General features: G+C 33.6%; 2 protein-coding genes and 1 long non-coding RNA gene across 6 annotated transcripts; 2 read left to right on the top strand and 1 right to left on the bottom strand.

Annotated features, from left to right (window-relative positions):
- The first annotated feature begins 1,817 nt into the window (after positions 1-1,817).
- On the top strand, positions 1,818-8,047 carry LOC106369199 (protein NETWORKED 1B-like). Of its 4 annotated transcripts, none has more exons than XM_013813012.3 (5): positions 1,818-1,990; positions 2,579-2,635; positions 2,738-2,897; positions 2,991-6,799; positions 7,014-8,047. In XM_013813012.3, the coding sequence occupies exons 3-5, from the start codon at positions 2,798-2,800 to the stop codon at positions 7,878-7,880; spliced, it is 4,776 nt and encodes a 1,591-aa protein (XP_013668466.1). In that variant the 5' UTR covers positions 1,818-1,990; positions 2,579-2,635; positions 2,738-2,797; the 3' UTR covers positions 7,881-8,047. The 4 variants fall into 4 exon arrangements, with proteins under 4 accessions (XP_013668466.1, XP_013668468.1, XP_048600314.1 ...); XM_013813014.3 differs by having other exon boundaries at positions 1,825-1,990; positions 2,790-2,897; XM_048744357.1 differs by lacking the exon at positions 1,818-1,990 and adding an exon at positions 2,118-2,222.
- Positions 7,996-11,808, bottom strand: LOC106372732 (protein tesmin/TSO1-like CXC 2). The gene is made up of 9 exons (XM_013813015.3): positions 11,486-11,808; positions 10,084-10,746; positions 9,647-10,002; positions 9,485-9,556; positions 9,221-9,401; positions 9,023-9,118; positions 8,875-8,941; positions 8,633-8,786; positions 7,996-8,545 (listed from the first exon to the last, which is right to left on the bottom strand). The coding sequence occupies exons 1-9, from the start codon at positions 11,546-11,548 to the stop codon at positions 8,221-8,223; spliced, it is 1,977 nt and encodes a 658-aa protein (XP_013668469.1). The 5' UTR covers positions 11,549-11,808; the 3' UTR covers positions 7,996-8,220.
- A 6,163-nt stretch (positions 11,809-17,971) lies between these two features.
- On the top strand, positions 17,972-19,506 carry LOC106370767. Its single transcript, XR_001274372.3, has 5 exons — positions 17,972-18,258; positions 18,337-18,439; positions 18,645-18,746; positions 18,856-19,100; positions 19,196-19,506. It is a non-coding gene; the product is annotated as an uncharacterized LOC106370767 (long non-coding RNA).
- Positions 19,507-20,752: the final 1,246 nt, after the last annotated feature.

The raw sequence follows: 20,752 nt of genomic DNA, 5'->3' as shown, positions 1-20,752 counted from the left end.
TTTGCTTATTGTTTCCTTAATACATATGGTAAATTAAGAACCTATAAAAAGTTAATATACATGTCTCTTTTATATAAAGTGAGTATATATATAAACCGAACCAATTTTCCAGTTAATATTCAATATTTAGCATATAATATTCAAATTTATATATTGTATGTTATTTTTATTTTTGGATGCTCAAAATCGGATCCGTTCGTTCGTTATATACAATAAGCTTTTATATAGAACAACTAGAGTTTGACAAAAATATCCGGATCAGAAGAATCAAATTGAACAAGATCTAAATTAATTGTATTGAATCCAAACCAAAACTGGAAAGATGAACAAATGTAAAATTTTATTATATGAAAAACCGGATCCGAATCCAACCTAAACAGTAGTATTTTGGGTATTCGAAAATATCATAATCATAATTATATTGTTAAAAATATTAATTATTTTTTAAATCTAATAACTTAAAATATCTAAAAATCAAAAATATTTGGAATGATCCAAAATAATTGAAATTTAAAATATATATTGAAAATAATAACACCAAAAATACTCTAATTGCCACTAGTTTTTCGTCCAAATATCTAAACTAAACCAATTTTTCAGTTAATTTTTGATATTTACCATATAATATTCAAATTTATATTTTTTATATATTTTTAAAAATTTTAAGGTATATTGGGATTTTAAATTTTATTTTTATAATTTAAATGGATATCTGAATCTAAACTGAATGTGAAAGTATTTGAACCAAGCTCAAACCAAATTTATAAATAACTGAGTGGTATTTAGATCTCTAACTCCGGAAATCCGAACTCAAAATAGACTGAACTCGACCCAAATACTCACACATAAACAACAATTGGATACATGCCAGATTTCCATATATATATTTTTAAATACAACATATATAATTACATAATACTACAATTGAAGGTGTGATACTAAATAATTGAATACATGCCAAAACTTTAGTTAGACTAGTTACCGATAAATCCGGCTTTTGTGGAAACTTTCGTACCCGCTCAAATAATTTATTTTCGAAAGTTAGACTAAACAAATAAGTATCTATCTAATAAATCATATTCACTAATTGAACTTACTGTACTTGGTGTGGCCACATCTGTCGTGTCGTATGTTGAATAAAATGAGCTGTGAGAAGATACGTCACAATGCGTTCCTGCATATCAAATTATTTGGAAATATCTATACAAAATTATAAAGTCATATACTACTATTTTTCCTAACAGATTGCCGACAAATTAAAGCTAATCCTATTCGTTAGTCCAGTTGCTCAAAAAAAAATCCTATTCGTTAGTCTCGGCACACTTGCTATATATTATTATAATTACAATTTTTTTGGTTGTATTATATCTTAAATATTTACACGGTGTTTTTTTTTTTTGCTAACGGTGTTAGTGAATGTTTTTACTAACTCGTAATATTTTGTTAGACAATTTACCTTCTTTCTAATCCAATACTAGATTGCATAGACCAAATAACAACTACTTAATATGTTGCAAGAAAGTAACAACTTAATCCTCTCTTCCTATATAAACTTTTTAAAAATATATATATACACATATAATTCCGTAAATTTCGTTAAAAACGCAGATTTATATTGAAGAATTCTTTTTTTTTGGTCAACAGAATATTGAAGAATTCAAACGTTAAGAATTTCAAATTACGGTAATCGTCTATTATTATAAAATAAAATAAACTTAAACGCTAAGAATTTCAAGTGTTGACAAAGAAAAAAGATAGTTCCCAAAAAGGCAAGAGTTATTATAAGGTATCGAATATATTATTACTGTATGCACACCAATCATACTAATCATTCTATTGTCTTGCAGTCCAGAAGAGAGAGAAAGAAGAGAATGTTGCGTATGTCTGTCTCTCCCCATTAAAGAGACAGTAGGTTCAAGAAAGACTTTCAGTCTTTTTTTTGCAGCTCGGTTTTACTGTAAAGCAGCCCTTTGTATATTTCTTTTTCTGGGTAAGTATTTGTTGATCCTTTTCTTTTTGATGTTTCGTTTTCATATCGTAGAAAAAAAAATCAAAGAGTCGCTGTTGCTTGCACCCAACTCGAGTTTTCCTCTCCTGAATTTCAGATATATTGAGTTCCTTAGGGGGAAAGAAATAAAAACAGTTTCTTTTTTTTTGGTCCTGGGATCTGTTGTTATCCTATTTTCATATTTCTGGTAAATTTCATTTGAAAAACCCCACAGGCAAGAGTTTTTCTTTCTTTCTCTTTGCTGTGTCTCTGTTGATGAAGAATCTACCTCTGTGATATATATGTTGAACTATGCTCTGATCCTAATCTTGTTTTTTTTATAAAGACTGTCTTTTCCCCCTTTTCTCCCAATTCTTGTTTGTGATTTGTTTATGATGATTACATTTTGATAATTATTATGATTTTTTCTTGCTTGCTGCTGCACCTGAGATGAGATTCCCTTGGCTTTACAGAACATGTATAGCTTGTGGTGAATGCAAGAGTACTAAAAATTGGAAACTGTACATTGAATTGCTTTTTTGAAAATGATTTTGCGGCTGTCTCTCTGAAAGATAGATGCTCTTTCTACAGGAAGATCCTGCATACAAGGACCAAAGTGATATCCACCATTTGGAACAAAGTGCAAAGGTTTGTTTTTTTTTTGGATTAGGAAAGCAACTCATATCTCATGTTAAGTTACCGTTGATTGCTGACTTCCTCCTTATAAGGTCACATTGTCTTATTTTGTAGAATTGAGTATTACTAGTCGGTTCAAGCAGTTGACCAAACCAATTCTTTTCAGCCGCTGTAATGGCCAGTCACTTGCAGTCAGACTCCACGCGGATGTACTCGTGGTGGTGGGATAGTCACATTCCTAAAAACTCAAAATGGATTCAGGATAATCTTGCAGGTCTTCTTGATTTCTCCTTTTTATAAGTCTTTGGATATGGATTTTTGGAAATAAAAACTTAACAGGAAAATGTTTTGTCTTGTGTTGAACCAGATATGGATTCCAAAGTCAAGACAATGATAAAGCTCATCGAAACAGACGCAGATTCGTTTGCAAGAAGGGCAGAAATGTACTACAAGAAACGTCCAGAGCTCATGAAACTAGTTGAAGAGCTATACAGAGCTTACCGCGCTTTAGCCGAGAGGTATGATCACACAACAGTGCAGCTTCGTCACGCGCACAAAGCTATGGCCGAGGCGTTTCCTGACCAGGTTCCTTTCGACATGATTGATGATTCTGCATCATCTACTTCTGGACCTCCTAAAGAAGATGGTGCAACAAGTAAAAGTAGTTCAAGTCACCTAAACGAATTGTACCAAACTTCTGATGCTCACCAAGGAGATAGTGAAGTTGAAAGCCTGAAGAGAACATTGCTTGAGCTTCAGACTGAAAAAGAGGCTTTGAGTCTACGGTATCAGCTAAGCTTGAACAAACTATCCAGGCTTGAAAAGGAGCTCAGTAATGCTCAAAATGATGTTAGAGGATTTGATGAACGTGCTTGCAAAGCTGAGATTGAGATTAAAGTACTCAAGGAATCTCTTGCAAAGCTAGAGGTGGAGAGGGACACAGGACTTCTTCAGTGTACTCAATCCATGGAGAGAATAGCGGATTTGGAAGCATCTGTTTCTCATGAGCAAGAACAAGCCAGTAGTCTCACGCAAGAGATTTCAAGATTGCAATCTGAGAAAGAGGCTGGCTTGGTGCAATACAATAAATGCCTTGAGTTGATATCTGTTTTAGAGAAGAGGATTAGAGATGCTGAGGAGAGTGTTGAAATGTTCAAGGACAAATCTGAGCAGGCAGAGAATGAAACCAAAGCTTTGAAACAAGAAGTTGTGAAGTTAAATGAAGTGAATGAAGACTTGAAAGTTAGATATCAGAAGTGTCTGGAGACAATATCAAATCTAGAGAGAGAGGTTTCTCATGCTCAAGACAATGCCAAAAGACTTAGCAGTGAAGTTCTTGCCGGAGCTGCAAAGGTAAAGACTGTGGAGGAACAGTGTGCTCGTTTGGAGAGCTTCAATCAAAATCTGAAAGTAGAAGCAGACAATCTAGCGCAAAAGATGTCAGCTAAAGATCAAGAACTTGTTTGGAAGCAAAAGGAGCTTGAAAAGCTACAAGATCTAATGCAAGAACAACAGTTTCGGTTTTCGGAACTTGAAACTAGTCTTAGAAGCTTGGAGAGTTTGCATTCTCAATCTCAAGAGGAGCAGAAAGTTCTCACCATGGAACTCCAAAGCAAGACTCAAGTGTTGAGAGAGCTTGAGATGAGTAATCATAATGACTCTTCTACTATCACCTTGCAGATACAGAGAAATGAGATCTCTTGCTTGAAGAAGATGAAAGAAAAGCTTGAGGAAGAAGTTGCAAAACAGATGAATCAGAGCAGTGCTCTTCAAGTAGAGATACACCGTGTAAAGGGTTATATGGACAACTTGAATAGGAGATACCAACAACTAATTGAACAAGTGAGACTCACAGGTTTTGATCCATCAGCACTGGTCTTATCAGTGAAGAAACTACAAGAAGAGAACTCAAAGCTTCTCCAGTTATGCACCAAACAAAGAGATGATAAAGACACTCTAACAAGAAAGCTGTCTGAAATGGATAACATTATAAGGAAGAATGCTGATTTGGAGAAGTTTCTTTTGATATCAAACACAAAACTAGATGGTTCCAAAGAGAAAGCAGAGGACCTGCAAGAAAGATTTGAGTCTTTACGAAGAGAGAGATCTGAGCTTGCTGATGAGAGAACAAACTTTTTTTCTCAGTTACAAATCATGACCGCGAACATGCGGAAGCTCTTGGAGAAGAACTCTTTACTGGAGAGATCCCTTTCCAATGCAAACATTGAGCTTGAAAGCCTGAGGGACAAGTCAAAGTGCTTTGAAGAGTTGTTCACTTTGCTCAAGAATGATAAGTCTGAACTCATAAAGGAGAAAGAATCTCTTGTGTCTCAACTGCATAAGGTTGAGGAGAAGCTAGGAGTCTTGGAGAAGAAGTTTACAGAGCTAGAAGTAAAATACACTGATTCACAGAACGAGAAGAAGCTCAAGAGCATTCAAGTGGAAGAGTTACAAGCCTCGCTTTCCACTGAGAAGCAGGAGCATGCTGATTATAAAAGATCTACTGAAAGCAGGTTAGCAGATCTTCAGAGGAACGTGAGCCTTCTTAGAGAAGAGTGTCGCTCAAGTAAAAGAGAGTATGAGGAAGAGCTTGACAGAGTCGTAAACAAACAAGTGGAGATCTTCATCTTGCAGAAGCTTATAGAAGAGTTGGAGCAGAAGAACTTCTCTCTTATGATTGAGTGTCAGAAGCATGAAGAAGAATCTGAGGTTTCAGAGAAACTCATATCCGAACTGGAGAGTGAGAATCTTGAGCAGCAGATGGAAGCAGAGATCTTCTTGGATGAGATTGATAGCTTGAGGAGTGCAATATATCAAGTGGTGAAGGCACTTCAAGTTGAAGCAGATTGTAAGATTACGAAAGACCAAACATCACGTGTTGTGGAGAAGATTAATGGGTTAAAGTGTTCACTTTCAAGCGCTGAATATGAGATGCAGAGACTTGTGGTTGAGAACTCAGTGCTCTTGTCTCTACTTGGACAGTTTCATTCAGATGGTAACATGCTGGAAAAGGACAAGCAAGAGCTGTTGAAGGCGAACCGGTTGTTGAAATCAGAACTGATCAGAAGAGAGCAACAAGAGCAAGAGCTCAGAGATGAAATACAAACGGAGCATTCAAAGTTTGAGAGGTTGCATGAGTCATACATGGTTTTGCAACAAGATCATTCCTCTACACTCAACGCTAACAAAACTTTGCTTTCAGAGTTCTCACAACTCAGTAATGGAATGTGTGTAGTTGAGGAAGAAAACGATGCAGCTCTTCAGGAAGTTGTTGCATTGAGTAACATGTGTGTGGTTTACAAGTCCTTTGGGTCTGAAATGGCTGAAGAGGTCAAAGCTTTTGCTGAAACTGTTAGAGGTTTAAGAGAAAGTAATATAGACCTGAAGCACAAGGTTGAGACTTTAGAGGAGAAGTTAAAAGGTAAGGAGGAAGAGAATCAAGGTCTTGAAAAGAAGCTGGAGAAGTTACAAGAAGGCCTTGAAGTGGATAACTTCTTAAATGGAATCTTGGAACGTCAGGTTTTTAATGTAGACGAAATCTTGGAACACAGGGAAATGGAGATCACAGAAACAGAGCATATGCTCAAGGCTACACACAGTGAAAATGAAGAGCTGCACAAAGAAGTCGAGGAGCTGAGGAAAGACATTGAAGAATCAAGAAACGTGAGGGGGGACTTACAGAGGCAGATTTTTGAAATGTCAGATCTTGCTGGGAGGCAGGAGGAAGAGATTAGGAAACTCAACACTTTGAATGAAAATTTGGAGTCAGAGATAGAGTTATTACACAAAGAAGTCCAAAGCCGACACCTTAGAGAAGAGTTGCTTAGTTTGGAGCTGCAAGAGAAAAGCAATGAGGTTGGACTTTGGGACGCTGATGCAACATCTTTCTACTTTGATCTTCAGATCTCATCTATACGCGAATTCTTTCTTGAGAACAAAGTTAAAGAACTCAATGGAGTATGTGAAAATTTCAAAGAGGAAGATGTTGCAAAGACGAAGAAGATGAAACAGATGAGAGAAAGAGTCTGCTTTTTGGAGTCTCAAGTTACAGAGCTAAAGACTCAATTGTCAGCTTATGATCCTGTGATTGCATCTTTGGCAAAAGATGTAAAATCTCTTGAGAAAAGTAGTCAAGCTTTAACAAAATTTCCTGCATCAGACTATCAACAAAGAGAGGTAAGTCTTCCATTTATTTCAAATGTTTAAGCTCAACCAACGAGCTGTTGGTCTAGTGGTAAAGAAGTGTCTAGTAGGCACTCCGCCATTCGGGTTCAATTCTCATTGGGATGGACTATTTACATTGCTTGGGTTCCCGAAACCACCTTTTGATTACCAAAAAAAATGTTTAAGCTCATCTTCATGAACTAAACTAAACCCATTTACTTCACAGGAAGAAGCTTTTTGTCATGAGCTTGAGGAAAGTGAAAGCATCACCACTCCAGGAAATGGAATTGTGATTCAGAAGGAAGTGAAGCCAAGGCTTTTAAGGCAAAGAACACGAAGGGGCTCCTACAGAAGCAGAAGCCGCAGGAAGACTGAAGAGATACAGGTCACTGGTGAATCTAGCCGACCAAGATTGAAGCCTGAGATGAGGGAAGTGAAAAATGACAAGATGTTTGAGTTTTCGGAAGAATCTGCTGAATCAGAGACGACCCTTCTCAAAAACAGTAAGAGGACATATCGCCTAAGCAGGAACCCCTCAATAGAATCAGAGAAAGTGGTTGGAGTTGTTGACAAGCAAGAGTTATCTAGAAACATAGAAGACAAGGCAAAGATCATGGAGAGACTTCTGTCTGATTCAAGAAGGCTGTTAAGTCTCCGGATTAGCATAACAGATATGAAAAGCAAGCTGGAGATGAACGGGAAACAAGGCAAAGTCAGCAAAGCTGATATAGTTATAGTGAAGAGACAGTTGAAAGAGATGGAAGAAGCCGTCTTGCAGATGACAAACACAAACGAGATCCTTTCAAAGGAAATCGAGGAGACTTCTGGAGATTCCAGAGATATATACAGAAAAGTGATTATGGAGAAGTCAAGAAACGGGTCTGAGAAGATTGAGCAGTTGCAGAACAAAATGCAGAGTATTGAGCAAGCGGTTCTGAAGCTTGAAGATGGAGCTAAAAGCAAACGAAGTAGGACACTGATTCTCTTCAGAGACATGATTCACAAGGGCGGGAAAAGAAGTGCAAGACAGAAGAAAAACAGGTTCTGTGGGTTTATAAGATCTTCTTCTAAAGAAGAGCAAGATGGTTTATAAGTACTATGTGGTAAAGATATTCATTGGACTGACTATTAGAAGTACTATTATGGTATGAGTTTTGAAATAATGGAGCGATTTGCCTAAGATATATTGTGAAATAAAGCTAGTTCAGTGGACAAAGAAGCATATATATATATATATATATAGATATATATTACAAGAAATGTTTGGTTTTGTGATGTAGAGCATGATGGGTTCACATCTTTATTACACATGCCAATGTATGCTAACTTACAACCAACTAGAAGTTGACTTCTTCTATCATCTCTCACCTTGAAAAAAGATTCAAAGAATTTTCAAAGCTACACGGTGCAGCCTTACAACACACAAAATGCTTTTAGTGTTGAGGAGTGAGAGAGGGAAACGTTGGAATGGATTGCAGTATCAGTTTCCTCCCACCACTTCTTCTCCCTGAGCTTGAAGAGTCCAGATGAGGAGGAGAGACCCTCTTACCATTGGGAGAGACAGCATTGACGTTATCTATAGAGGAGTGGCTAAGAATCTCAGGCATTTCTTCAGCTCCATCCTCTGCCACTGTCTCCAATGACTTCATTTCCAGTTTTCTTGTATATTGACTGTTAAACATCCCTGAGCTTGAAGATCCAACTCCAAGTACAGACTGTGGAGGAGGCATCATGTTCTTTAGCTGAACCAGTTGTTGTCTGAAAAACACAAAAAATACAACAATTCAGGTGACATAAGACTTAACAAGCCACAACAAAAAACACTTTCAGAGTTAGAGAATGTACCTGTAAACCGACATTGGTGTGGCAGGTAAAGCAGAACTCTCCTCTTTTCTCATCAAATAAACCTCACTGTTCTCTTGGGTTTTGGCTCTTCTGTTTTTCCCAGATGTTTCATTTTCCTCCTCTTGTTCAGCTTCCATGTCAACAATGGCAGATCCTGCGATATTCGTTTAAGTAGAATCAGAATCAGAAAGAAAAATTTGAGACTGTTTAGTAATGAAAAGTTAGAAGAAGAGAAGCTAAACCATCTTTGCGTCCAAATGCATTCTTGCATCCTTCACATCTACAGTTTATGGAACAGCCCACACCACCCTTTAAAGAAACATCAGACCAAGAGTCAGACCAATACATAGATGATCCATTGGAAGTACATAGAAAAAATAATAAAGAAACCTGGAAGCATTCACAGTATTTCTTTAGACAGTTTGATTTCTTGCAGTTGCAGCCACGTTTGTGACGTGCAGAAGCTGGAGTTTTGCTTGCATCATCCTGTATGCCATTACACTTTTATTACATTCCTTCAAACAAAATAAAAGGATGATGGAGAGAAATAATTAAAAAAAAAAAGGGATGGTGAAAAAATGATTTTACCCCGGTTTCTAGAACCAAATCGGAGCTCTTAATGACTTTAGGAGCAAATGCAAGTGGGTTCCGAGACTCAATCTGTTTGCGAGTAGCCAAGACGGTATCTTCATGAATAGGCTTGTTGAAGCAGTCTATACATGAGCATGGCTCTATGCAATAGACTCCAGCAGCAAAGCATTCACAGTAACTGCACATCAACATCAAGACACTCATAAACACAAAAAAATTTCAAGAGCCTAAGATAGAAGGAGGTGGAATCATGAAGCTTACAGTTTCAAGCACTTGGACTTTTTGCAGTTACATCTCTTACATGACTCTCCTTCTCCAGCTTCCAGCTTAACCCTGTATATTTTAGAAAATAGCCAATGGTTGTTAAAACAAAGGAAAAAAAATCTATTACAAAGTGCTTTCTCTTAGGACAAACAAACTTGCCTCTTCTTCTTAGGGCTGCTCAAATGCAACTCTTCCAAGGTTGGTTCAACGGGAACATCTTCCAGGTCCCGGGTTTCAGTTTCTGTTTGGTCCAATGTTTCTTGCAGTGTAGAGCTTGAGCCTTGTAGACCCACTTGATACTTCTCAGAACACGAGTAATCATGAGTGGTATTATTGGTTTTACAGTCCTTTGTAGACATTAAAAGGGCATTTAGATGAAGACCAATACTCGGTACAACACATCTGGACGAGGATCCACAAGCCGAAGTGTTATTCTCACTCGACGTTTGCTTATTCCCCGGCATCTCAAAGTCCAGACAACGTCTTCTTATACCACGGTGCAAGACTGAAACAGCCTATCACAATCACAACAAAACAACCTCTTTAAGAGACAAATGATCATTTATAAGACACTAAATTGAGATAAGTTTTATTACCCCATAAGGACTTGCGATTGAAGACTCTGGTTCATTTATTGAACCAGGCTGCATTGTTGGCATCATCACTGAAGGTGCTTGGGAGGGTGATGCTCTCTGCATCATAAGGCATCTAAAAGCCTCCGAATCATTAGGTGAGCTGAAGATTAGGAACTCAGAAGAATCTGCAATCAATCTATCCCAATCCGGAGTTTCGTTTTTTCCCTGAACATTGCCATACATCTCCATTCCTGTATCATCCTCACCATTCTCTTCTCTAGGAGGAGAAGCGTATGGAACAAGCGAAAGATCACCGGTGGTCTCTCTACCGCAAGGTGAAACAGCAAGGGGAAGATCATCAAGATTCGTTTCCTTAGCGATGTGTGGCTGCTCCATTTCAGTTGAAGCATCTATGTTGAAGTTTGGAGTAACTTCTGCTTCTGCTGCAGCTCCTTCATTTGACGTGGAATCGTCTGGAGATTCTTGAACAGGAATGGTAGGATCAGGAGAAGGGTGATGAGTTTTGAAGAATCTTGATTCTTTGTGAGAAGAAGTTAGGTGTGGTGAAGTGAAAACAGAGGGAGGGGAAGTGAAATTGAGAGCGCTAAACTGGTGAGGGTTTGGTATGGATTTGACAGGTCTTATTGGGGACAAACTGTTAATGTAATTGAACACTGGAGAATCCTGCATTTTCAGACAACCACCCAAAAAGGAGAAACTTATAAGACTTTTATTTATGTGATGAAATTAAGAAGGTAAGAGCAAAAGATCAGATTCCAATTAAGAATCTAACGGAATTTTAACCCCCAAAAAAAGAAGAATCCTTAAAAACAGTACAGACAAAAAGTACAGTTTCTATAGTGAATTGGGAATGTCTGGTCATAATTGCAATAGTGAACTGAAACCGCCAAAGTTAAAACAAAAAATGTGAACCAGTTAGCATTATGTTGTGTTTGAATAAACTGATTTGATTACAAATTTTTATTTTTTAAAAAAAACAGGAATATGTATGAACTATGAATTTTTTTAGTGAGGAAATTAAGGCAAGAAAAGTACAGATTTTGTAGTGAATTATGTTGTGAAGTGTGAACAAATGAAACCGCCGAAGTAAAACAAACCTAAAACCAGTTAGCATTGTGTTGTGTCATTGAACTTAACTGCTTTGACTTTTGACAAAAACTAGAAGAGAAAAAAAAAAGAAATTAAGGATAATTAAAATGACATAATGGTCTTTGATCTTTGTCAAAACTGGTCGATTAAACCTATGAAATCTGGATTTTTGAAAAATAAGAAATGGCTTAAAATTCAGAGATTCACACCAAAACTTTCAGTATTGGCACCATATAACGCAAACAGAAGAAACTAAAAGTACTAAAACATTGACCAAAAACAATGAATAGGTGTTAATAATAGAAATGTAAACCTCGACTCTGGATTTGGAAACTGGAGTTTCGATCTGGGTAATACTCTTCTGAGGAGTATCCATTGTTCAACAGTGAAGACAAATCACAACCACACTCTCTTTGTCTCTCTTATCTCTGAAGAAAGAAAGTCTCACACTTTTTCTCTTTCTCTTTCTCTTTCTCTATCTGTTTTTTAGTGGAAGAAGAAGAAGAAGAGAGAGATTCAAACGAGAGCAGAAGCGGGAAATGAAGATAATTGTCAGAAACAGACCCACCACTTTGTCTTTCCCTAACAACTGTTTCTCTTTCTCTGTATATGTATACACAAGTGTACGAGTATCTCTCTCCCTCTGTGAATAGTAGGTGTGTGGATAAATGAATCCTTGATACCTTGCTTTGTCTACAATCAAGCCAAGTAAATATTACTCTCGATCCTTTCCTTTTAATAAAGTAACGGGCACTGGTGTATTTTTTTTTGCTCTTTTCCTTTTATTACTCTTTTTGTTTTATCGGAAGAATATATTAATACAATTTAAGCAAAAAATAATAATAATACAATAAATATCGGCAGGATTAGAATTCTATCCTCTCTTTTGTTAAGTGGTTTTATGTAAACCGAGATTTTTACACTGATAAAGAATAAATATTTCTTGCTTTTTTGGTCAAATGTTTTTTAGGAAAAATTATTATATATTAGGTGTAGCACTACCGAAAATAGTCAGTCACGCCTATAAGCTTCCTCCAAGAGATTTAGTAACAATAAACCAATAATGTTGTTTTGCCAGAAATTAATGCAGTCTTGTCTTAAGTTTTTTTTTCTTTAAGGACTGAAAGAGAATTGTTAAAAAGATTAATGAAAAGGAGCATATTATAAGGCTGAAACTGGGAGAATTACAAGAAAGCGCTAATGTTTAATTATGACACATATATTAGAAATTTATTGGTCAATTATTCAGAATATTAGTAATTAATTGGGATCAAAACAAAAGTTAAATAACGCTCTGATAAAATCAAGTACATGATTGCATAAAATTACGTCGGCCTTTCATTGTCATAAACATTCTTGTACGAACCTGTTTAATTATAATAATTCTCTAATTATAGTTACATTGTAATTATTTGTTCACCCCTCTGACAAATAATTGCATAAGTTTGCTCGTCCCGCTTTATTCTTACTGTACCAACGATTGTTCCTAACTCCTAATGAAAGCGATATATTCACCACAGAGACAAAGTGTTACTAATCACACCCAGACATATTTACTGTGATTGAACGTATTAGTAATTAGTCACATAAGTCACTGAAAATACGTTGAGCCGGGCTAGGGAAGTAAAATAAATTTTCTTGTTTCCACCGAAACAAAGATATTATTAATAAATACGAACCCTTTTATTTTTGATAGCCGAACATGCCTTCCCCGTGAACCTCTTAAAGTTAAAGCCCCAAGAATTTAATATAAATTCGCCGGTGGGGTTACGTTTTGTTACTACGTGATTTTTTTCTAAATTTACATTTATATCCCTGTCTTTTATCCTGGAGCCATGTTCTTTACCCATGGGTAGTTTCGGAATTAACGAAAAATGACAGCTAGGCGTTATTTGCATTAGGCGGGAAAATTGATTTAGAAGGAAAGGGGTTTTACTGTACGCTAGTGTTTACCATGTTATGGTGATCTGTTGAGGTTATGGGATCTGGTGGATGATATGTCGACATGTGGATGGATATCTTTGTCTTGCTTGATGATGACTAGTTTGACTTCGCAAGATACGGTGTACGATCGTCCAACTACGTGGACTTATAACCTAAATCTTGGGTCTACCGTAATCTCTCTGCTTACCGAGTAGAGCACACGATACTACCTCTTGTTTTGTTTGTGTGGTTTGTTCTAGACAATAATTATCGAACACGCTGTTTTGCCTGCATATGGAAATTTTATAATTTTACAAAATCTTATAAATAGAAATATCATCAATTCAGAAACCATTAGAACAAATTATTTTAATACTTTTGAAATATTTAGTAATTAATTAAATATTAAATTTTTCTATACAAAAAAGGTTTTTTATTTAATAAAATATATTTTATTAAGTAAAATAAACGGGAAAACATTCAATATACATAAAAATATATATGGATTTTATATTTATTTTTGAAATAATATGATGTAAAATATTTTTGGATAGCATAATATAGAATCTCTTTATATAACGATGATTATCAAATTAATGAAATTTATTTTTAATTTATGAATAATTATATATTAAAAATATAATCTAATTATTTATTTTGGATAATAAATATTTTAAACATTTTGGTTAATAAATATTTTAAACACTTTAACTTTTAATGTTAGATCGAAAAACTCACTTTGCAAATAATTATATAAATATTGTTGAATTATTTACAACGTTTTCAGAAATTATCACAATGAATGATTTTGACTGTTCTAAGAAATTTATCTTACAAGATAGATGATTTATTCTATCTTATGTGATATATCTACTCTATTAAAATGGAGGATTTCATGTTTACCACTTTCAAGGTACCATTATTCATCTTTACAACCACCAAATGAACTTTTTTAAAAATATCTTATTCGTTAAGTGGCAAAAAACTTTTATATCCTTGTTCTCTATATATAATAAATAATTATTTAAATAAACAAAAAAAATATTATACTTTTTTAAATTCGAATTTTTTTATAATTTTTGTTTTGAATTTTATTGATTCGAAATTTTCTTTTTTTTCAAAATTTATTTTTGAAAATCAAAAATTATGTTTGAAACTATTTTTTTAAAAAATATATATTTTTAAATATTTATTTATATATTTATTAGAATCCTAAATTTCACATTCCAAAAATTCTACCCCACCACTCAACTCTAAACCCTAAGTCTAGATTAGTTAACTAAGAGTATAAATGTCTTTTATTCTTCATTTAAAACGAAGACAAAAATGGTTAGTGTAAGCATGAAAAGTATTACTATGAATGTAGTATTTGTGGCAATTTTCCCTATTAAAATAGAAATTACAACTTCGTGCTATTTTATACTAAAATAGGCATTTTCTAGAAAATCCTTTCATTTATTTCTATTTAAATTTTGGTATCACTAAGATATCAAATCTTATATAATTGACACATATAACAAAAAAATCGAACAAAATCTTACTAAAACTTTTAAACATTTTTTATAAAATAATGCATTAATTAATGTTGTAATTAGTAGTATAATATTATTACAAATTAATTTAAATTAATATTTTATTATAAAATAAAAATAAAATTTGTATGTTATTTTCACAAACTTTCTAATTACTGTATTATATTAAAATAGAAGTGCTATACGAATTAAATATAAAAATTATATTAAATTTATAAATTTACTTATTTTATTTTGAAAAATCTTTCATTTAAAATATCATTCACCATTAAAATGGGTAAAAATCGTAAACTAAAATTTCATGCTATATACTAAAATTATAGATGTTAAAGGATATTTTTTTAAACACAACGAGGAAATATAAATGATCCTGAACAAATATATGTTCTACTGTATAACTAAATAAAATTTTAAAATATTTTATATGCAAAATGTAGAAATTAAAAATAGATATATTTTGAAGGGGATTATCTATTTTATTATTTAAGGTTATGAATTTATTATACCGAATTTAAAATTATATTAATAAGTATTAATAATTAATAAAAAGTAAAATGTATGAAACAAATCTTTATATATTGATAATGTATATATATATATATATATATTGATAATGTCAAATAAAAACCTGAAAATAAGATTCTATAATTACATTATATAAATTTAACCATATATATTTTTTTTACGATTATATTAAAGTTATTCATTTATAAAATTTATAAAATATTCGAACGGACGTGCGGGTCAAGCTTTACTATATATTAAAATAAAGTTGGTTTAATATTACTAAACCAAATATAATATTAATATATATATATAATATTTTAATACTTCTAAAGTAAAAATAATATAAATTTAACTACGATAATATCGTTAGATTTTTTTAAATTATTTTCAAGATAATGATAAATTATTAGCTAAATGACTAAAATTATTCATTAAAATTAATAATTGACAGTACAATATGACTAAACCTACAACTATGGAGCGTATGGCAAATCAGAAAATTAGCTAAATCAATAAAAATATTTATTAAGATTAATAATTTAGCATAAAATATGACTAAACCAAGAATTATGGGAGCATGACAAATCAACAAATTCACTTCTCAGATAATATTATAGATAGGTATGTACTTTCTATGTTTTTGTATTAAAAATATAAATTCTACTTATAAATAAGAATATTTTAATTATAAAATTTTATTTTTATTTATAATCTATTTAGATGATAATAATTTAAGTTAAAATGAGCATTAGATTATAATGGTTAAAATATAAACTTTTTTTAAGAGCTTACGGTAGAAATATAAAATAATATCTTTTCAAAACAAAAACAAATAATTCTAAAACTATATATATTCTAAAACTATATATATATATGATAAATTTTTATGTTTACCACTTTTTTGGTATCATTATTCATGTTTACCACCTGGAAAGAGATATTTCAAAAATATCTTCTTCGTTAAGTGGTAAAAGACTCTTATACATTTTTTCGAATTATATTTTCAAATTTGAACTTGTTATAAATTTTTTTTTAAAGTTTCTTTTTAAAAATCAAAAATTATTTTTAAAACTATTTTTAAAAATTTTATATTTTTTAAGTTTTTATTTATATATTTATTAGAATCCTAAATTTCACATTCTAAAATTCATACTCCACTTTTCAATTCTAAATCATAAATCTAGATTAGTTAAACCTAAAGTTATAAATATCTTTTACCCTTTATATATATATATTAAATAAAGATAGTAGTATATATATTATAATCGTCGATGATCGAATCCTGCATCCAACTAGTACGCTGATTATACATACTTTCTGACTAATATTAGAAAATATATATTTATTTATATTTATAGGGAAAATATATATATTTATTCATATTTTTAGGGAGATCTGGTGAAATGGACCCAAAAATCTAACATTTCTTCCATGGACCTTTCATCAACTTTTGCAGTTTTTCTATTTTTATCTACGGGAGTCTCAATTTACATTTGTTATTTTTTTTGCTAACTCAATTTTACATTTGTTTCTAGTAGAAGTTGAACTTAAGGAATACCAAACTAGACGACCATCACGCATTGCCGCATTGGGCAATACATGTTATTTCTTATGCAAAAAAGAAAAGTAAAAATGTTTTTTTTTCCTTTTATGATATGTTTTATCGGCTGATCCAGTCGGTCCCGGAAATAACACACTTAATGATACATAGTAGACTGAATACCACATTGCATAACCTGAGTTTGAAATGTCTTCTGACTAATGTCAGAGGTAGCCAGATTGTCGGATACTGGACTACCATGTAAACTGACTGAACCGAAATCCAAGTCCATACTGGCCAAGTGACAATGACTTAATTTGTTCCCTGAAAGAATCGAATTTATGACAGACGTGTTTATACTAAATCTTTTACCAATAGACCATTACCACTTGGTTAAATGAGTAGTATATGTCTAGAAATAGTGTAACTCTTTTCAAAAAAAAAATGAATAATATATGTCTAGTTTCGGGTGAATTTACCGATAGCCATTTTTTAAACACGCGATAAGTAGTTGGTAAAGATGTGAAGTCATATTCACATTCGTGAAATTTTATGCGTTTGTTGGTTTGAAGACTTGAAGTGTGAACTATTTCGGTATGTTAGTACGGTGCGGTGATGGTTTGTTTTATACCACATGCTCGCTTCGGAGTCTTGAGAGCCAAAGTCATGATAAACAAATTTAAATATTAAATTGCTTGTTATAGATCAGTACTAATAGGCGGAACTCGGACGGATGCATGGGACCAAATTAGTCTATAAACATCCTTGACTGCAATTACTTAAAATGGTGAAATGAAAAGCCCAACAAAATTTGGTTGGTAAAATGGACATTTATTTATCGCTTATCTCACTTGTAATTAGCATGAAATAAAACACAAGCAAAAACGATTCAATTTCTAAAATTCTTGATTCTTATGCTAATTGTGTTCGTCGGATCGATGTCACATAAGAGATATTTTATAAACCCAACTGACACTGCAAGGAGAGGGGGTAAAGATAGGATAAAAAGATAGCGTTCTAGTCGGAAATGCTATCTTTGACATAACTAATAATTATGATAGCGTTTTTTTACTTCGATGCTATAAAAAGCCGCATATAATATCATTGTACATTAAAACGCTATCTTTACTGAGGCGAAAAATGATTGATTTTTCTTCTTACTCTCATTTCATTTTCCCTCTCATTTTATTCTTTAAATATTTACATATAAAAAAAAAAGAAAATTTTATATTGGTTGAAAGTAATACACAAGGATTGCAATCTCTACCCTTAATTGTTTTTAATCCAAAGGTGGAGATTGTGTTTTAATTTGTCCTCTCCTTTTGACTTCTGAAACACGACGACAGAGAGAAGTGAGATGAGACAGTGAGAGATGAGAGATTCCAAGGGAAGAAGACAGAGACCGGCCTGAGTTCGTCGCCTTTGTCACCGTCTGAGTTCGTCGCCGTCGACCTGTCTCTACTCCTCGTCACTTTGTTCTTCCGGAATCTGTACTCCTCCTGAGAACTCCCCTCTCTCCTCTGCAGCCGAATCCGAAACCAACACTCGTCTCACTCTCAATCTCCTCTCATGTCTGCTCCTTAGGTTCTCTCTCTCTCTATTCAATTTCACTAAACAACAGATCTGAAAAAAAAAGTCCTTAAAGTTTGTATCTTTATGTAGGTCTGGTGCTTCCTCTTCAAAGAACAGATGAAATCCACATCTCAAACCCATCTTGGATGCAATCTCCTTCCTACGAAGAGGCTTGGAACGAGCCACATATATGGTTTAGACCTTAAAAAAATTTAATTTTTTTAAGAACAGTGATTCAGTCATTGGTGATATACAATCCCACAGATCTTTAGTTGTGGGAGGGGACTATTGTTAGAGCTTCAAAATGTTGTTCAAGTGTATTTCTTTGTGTTGGCTTTCTAGTTTGTGCAAGGCTTCCAAGAAACTTAGGATTGATTCTTAGATGTTTTCTTGTGCAGATGAAAGTTGCTTTTGAAGCTGTGGATTCTGTGAGTCAGCCACCACGTCAATCTGACCGTAGCAATGAGTAGACAAGAACCTCAAATCTCTTGCATTCCCAGGTATTGTGTTCATATCACTTTTGTTTTGCTTATGTTGATGAAAGATGAACAAAACTAGTTTATTCTCTTATTTGAATTTTTATTAAAAATTGCTCGATGAGTTCTGCAGGTTCTAAGAGTACCCAAAAGGGTGTGACAGAATGCTCTTGTTGTTGGTCCAACTTTACATCCAAAGGGCTAAGTATTAACCTTTTATCGTTTGTTTTGTTGATCTGGATGCTAGTTGATGCTTCTACTTAATGGCAAGGATACTGATTAAAAATATTTTGTATTTTCATGTTCTTACGTAACTCTTGTTTCAGCTGTGTGCTAAGAGACAGAAGATGTTGGAAGACATGGAAAAAGACTTTGAAGGTATATTCTCTTTGAGAGCTATTTTTAAATCTAAAAGAGTGTTTGATCTTTCTCTATGTGTTTTGAATTTGATTTTTTTTCTTATTACATGAAAGTGGACAAGAGGCAGATAAGTTTGATGGAGGAGGAGGTAGCAAAAGCAGTGGATCATTAGACATTAGGTTTAGAGTGGAAAAGGTCCAAGCTCCTCTGTGTGATTGGAAGACGGCGAGGTTGGAGTACTCGTTGTGACGGCATCGGTCGTGGTGTGGTGCGGCACTAGAAGATAGAACTTTAGGTATAGAATTTTAGGTGTAGGCTTAATATTTTTGAAAAAAAAATGGTTTCGTTTGGTTTAGTTTGATATACTTGTCATAAATATGTAACCAATTTCGATATATAAAAAATTTAAAAAAATTTATTTGTATTTTTTATTTTTTTTTAATGTTTTGATAATGATATAATAACAATTATTATCTGCTATTAGAAGTTATACAATTGCACAATTAATAAAACGCCATCAAACTAATATTTTAACATAACACAAGCTAAACGCTATCTAAAGTGTCTGAGAAAAGATTGCGGGGGATGATACAACGTTCGCCATAAAGATGCGATATATTGCAATAGCGTTTTCCTCATGCTATATATGAGACGTTTTCTTGTAGTGTGATAAGTTAGGTAGGTCGGAGGATCCTATCTTTATAGATGTCAAACAATGAATATGAGTGCTGCAAGTCTGTATAGAGACCAAACTCTTTAGTGGCCAACCACTAGGTTGAATTTTTTATACAATTGTAAATTTGTAATCGATGCACGCTCCCGTAAATAAAAGATGCAACTGAATGAAGAATTTGCTCTCAAATGATAGTAAAACTCGTTTACACATGCACTGATGCAATATACATGTTGCAAATCCAAGTAATTCACAATGCGACAATTTCGTAAGACAGAAAAAGAAAACACCAACAACATATATACACTACAAGAAAACAGCAGTATTCTGACGGACATTCCGACGGAAAATAAAATCCTCGGAATATCCCGAGGAATTTCTGAGGATATTCCGAGGAAACACAAAATTTGGTTTCCTCAGAATATACCGACGGAATTCTGAGGAAATATCAATCCGTCGGAATATTCTTATGGAATACCGAGGAGAAATGTATTCCTTGGAAAAAATCGATGAATTCCGAGGATATATTATAGCCGTTGGGGGATTTTAAAAATTCCGAGGAAATTCCGACGAACTAGCCGTTGGCGTCGGAATTCCGTCGGAATTTCCTCGGTCTGTCTGCAGGATTTCAACTATAAATACAAGCACCCCTCTTTGTCTTCATTCACTCCATATCTTCATCCTCCCTCTTACTCTCTTTACACACGAATTTGATTCATAAAAAACATGTCTTCTTCAAATTATTTTCGTTCTTGGATCGATCGACCTCATTTGGATCCGAACACGAGATTTCTTACGGAAGAATACCAACGAGGTATAACCGAATTCATGGGGTTAGTTCACCGATAACCGAAAGCAAAAACAGGTATGTTAAGATGTCTTTGCTCTAATTGTAAAAATAGAAAGGTTATTAAAGAGTGGGATGTTTGGACTCATCTATATTTGAGTGGGTTTACACGAAGTTATAAAATTTGGTATCATCATGGGGAAACTGATT

This window comes from Brassica napus, chromosome C1, assembly GCF_020379485.1.
Source record: "Brassica napus cultivar Da-Ae chromosome C1, Da-Ae, whole genome shotgun sequence".
Classification (NCBI taxonomy): Eukaryota; Viridiplantae; Streptophyta; class Magnoliopsida; order Brassicales; family Brassicaceae; genus Brassica; species Brassica napus.
Note: the sequence above shows the minus strand (reverse complement) of the source record. Positions and strands in the feature narration are given on the sequence as shown.

Excerpts from the sequence above, each read along its gene's own strand:
- LOC106369199 (XM_013813012.3), top strand. The coding sequence starts at position 2,798 with ATGGCCAGTCACTTGCAGTCAGACTCCACGCGGATGTACTCGTGGTGG. Across the intron at positions 2,898-2,990 it reads GATTCAGGATAATCTTGCAG|ATATGGATTCCAAAGTCAAG; the intron begins GTCTTCTTGATT and ends GTGTTGAACCAG. Across the intron at positions 6,800-7,013 it reads CAGACTATCAACAAAGAGAG|GAAGAAGCTTTTTGTCATGA; the intron begins GTAAGTCTTCCA and ends TTTACTTCACAG.
- LOC106372732 (XM_013813015.3), bottom strand. The coding sequence starts at position 11,548 with ATGGATACTCCTCAGAAGAGTATTACCCAGATCGAAACTCCAGTTTCC. Across the intron at positions 10,747-11,485 it reads TTTCCAAATCCAGAGTCGAG|GATTCTCCAGTGTTCAATTA; the intron begins GTTTACATTTCT and ends CTGAAAATGCAG. Across the intron at positions 10,003-10,083 it reads CAATCGCAAGTCCTTATGGG|GCTGTTTCAGTCTTGCACCG; the intron begins GTAATAAAACTT and ends TGATTGTGATAG.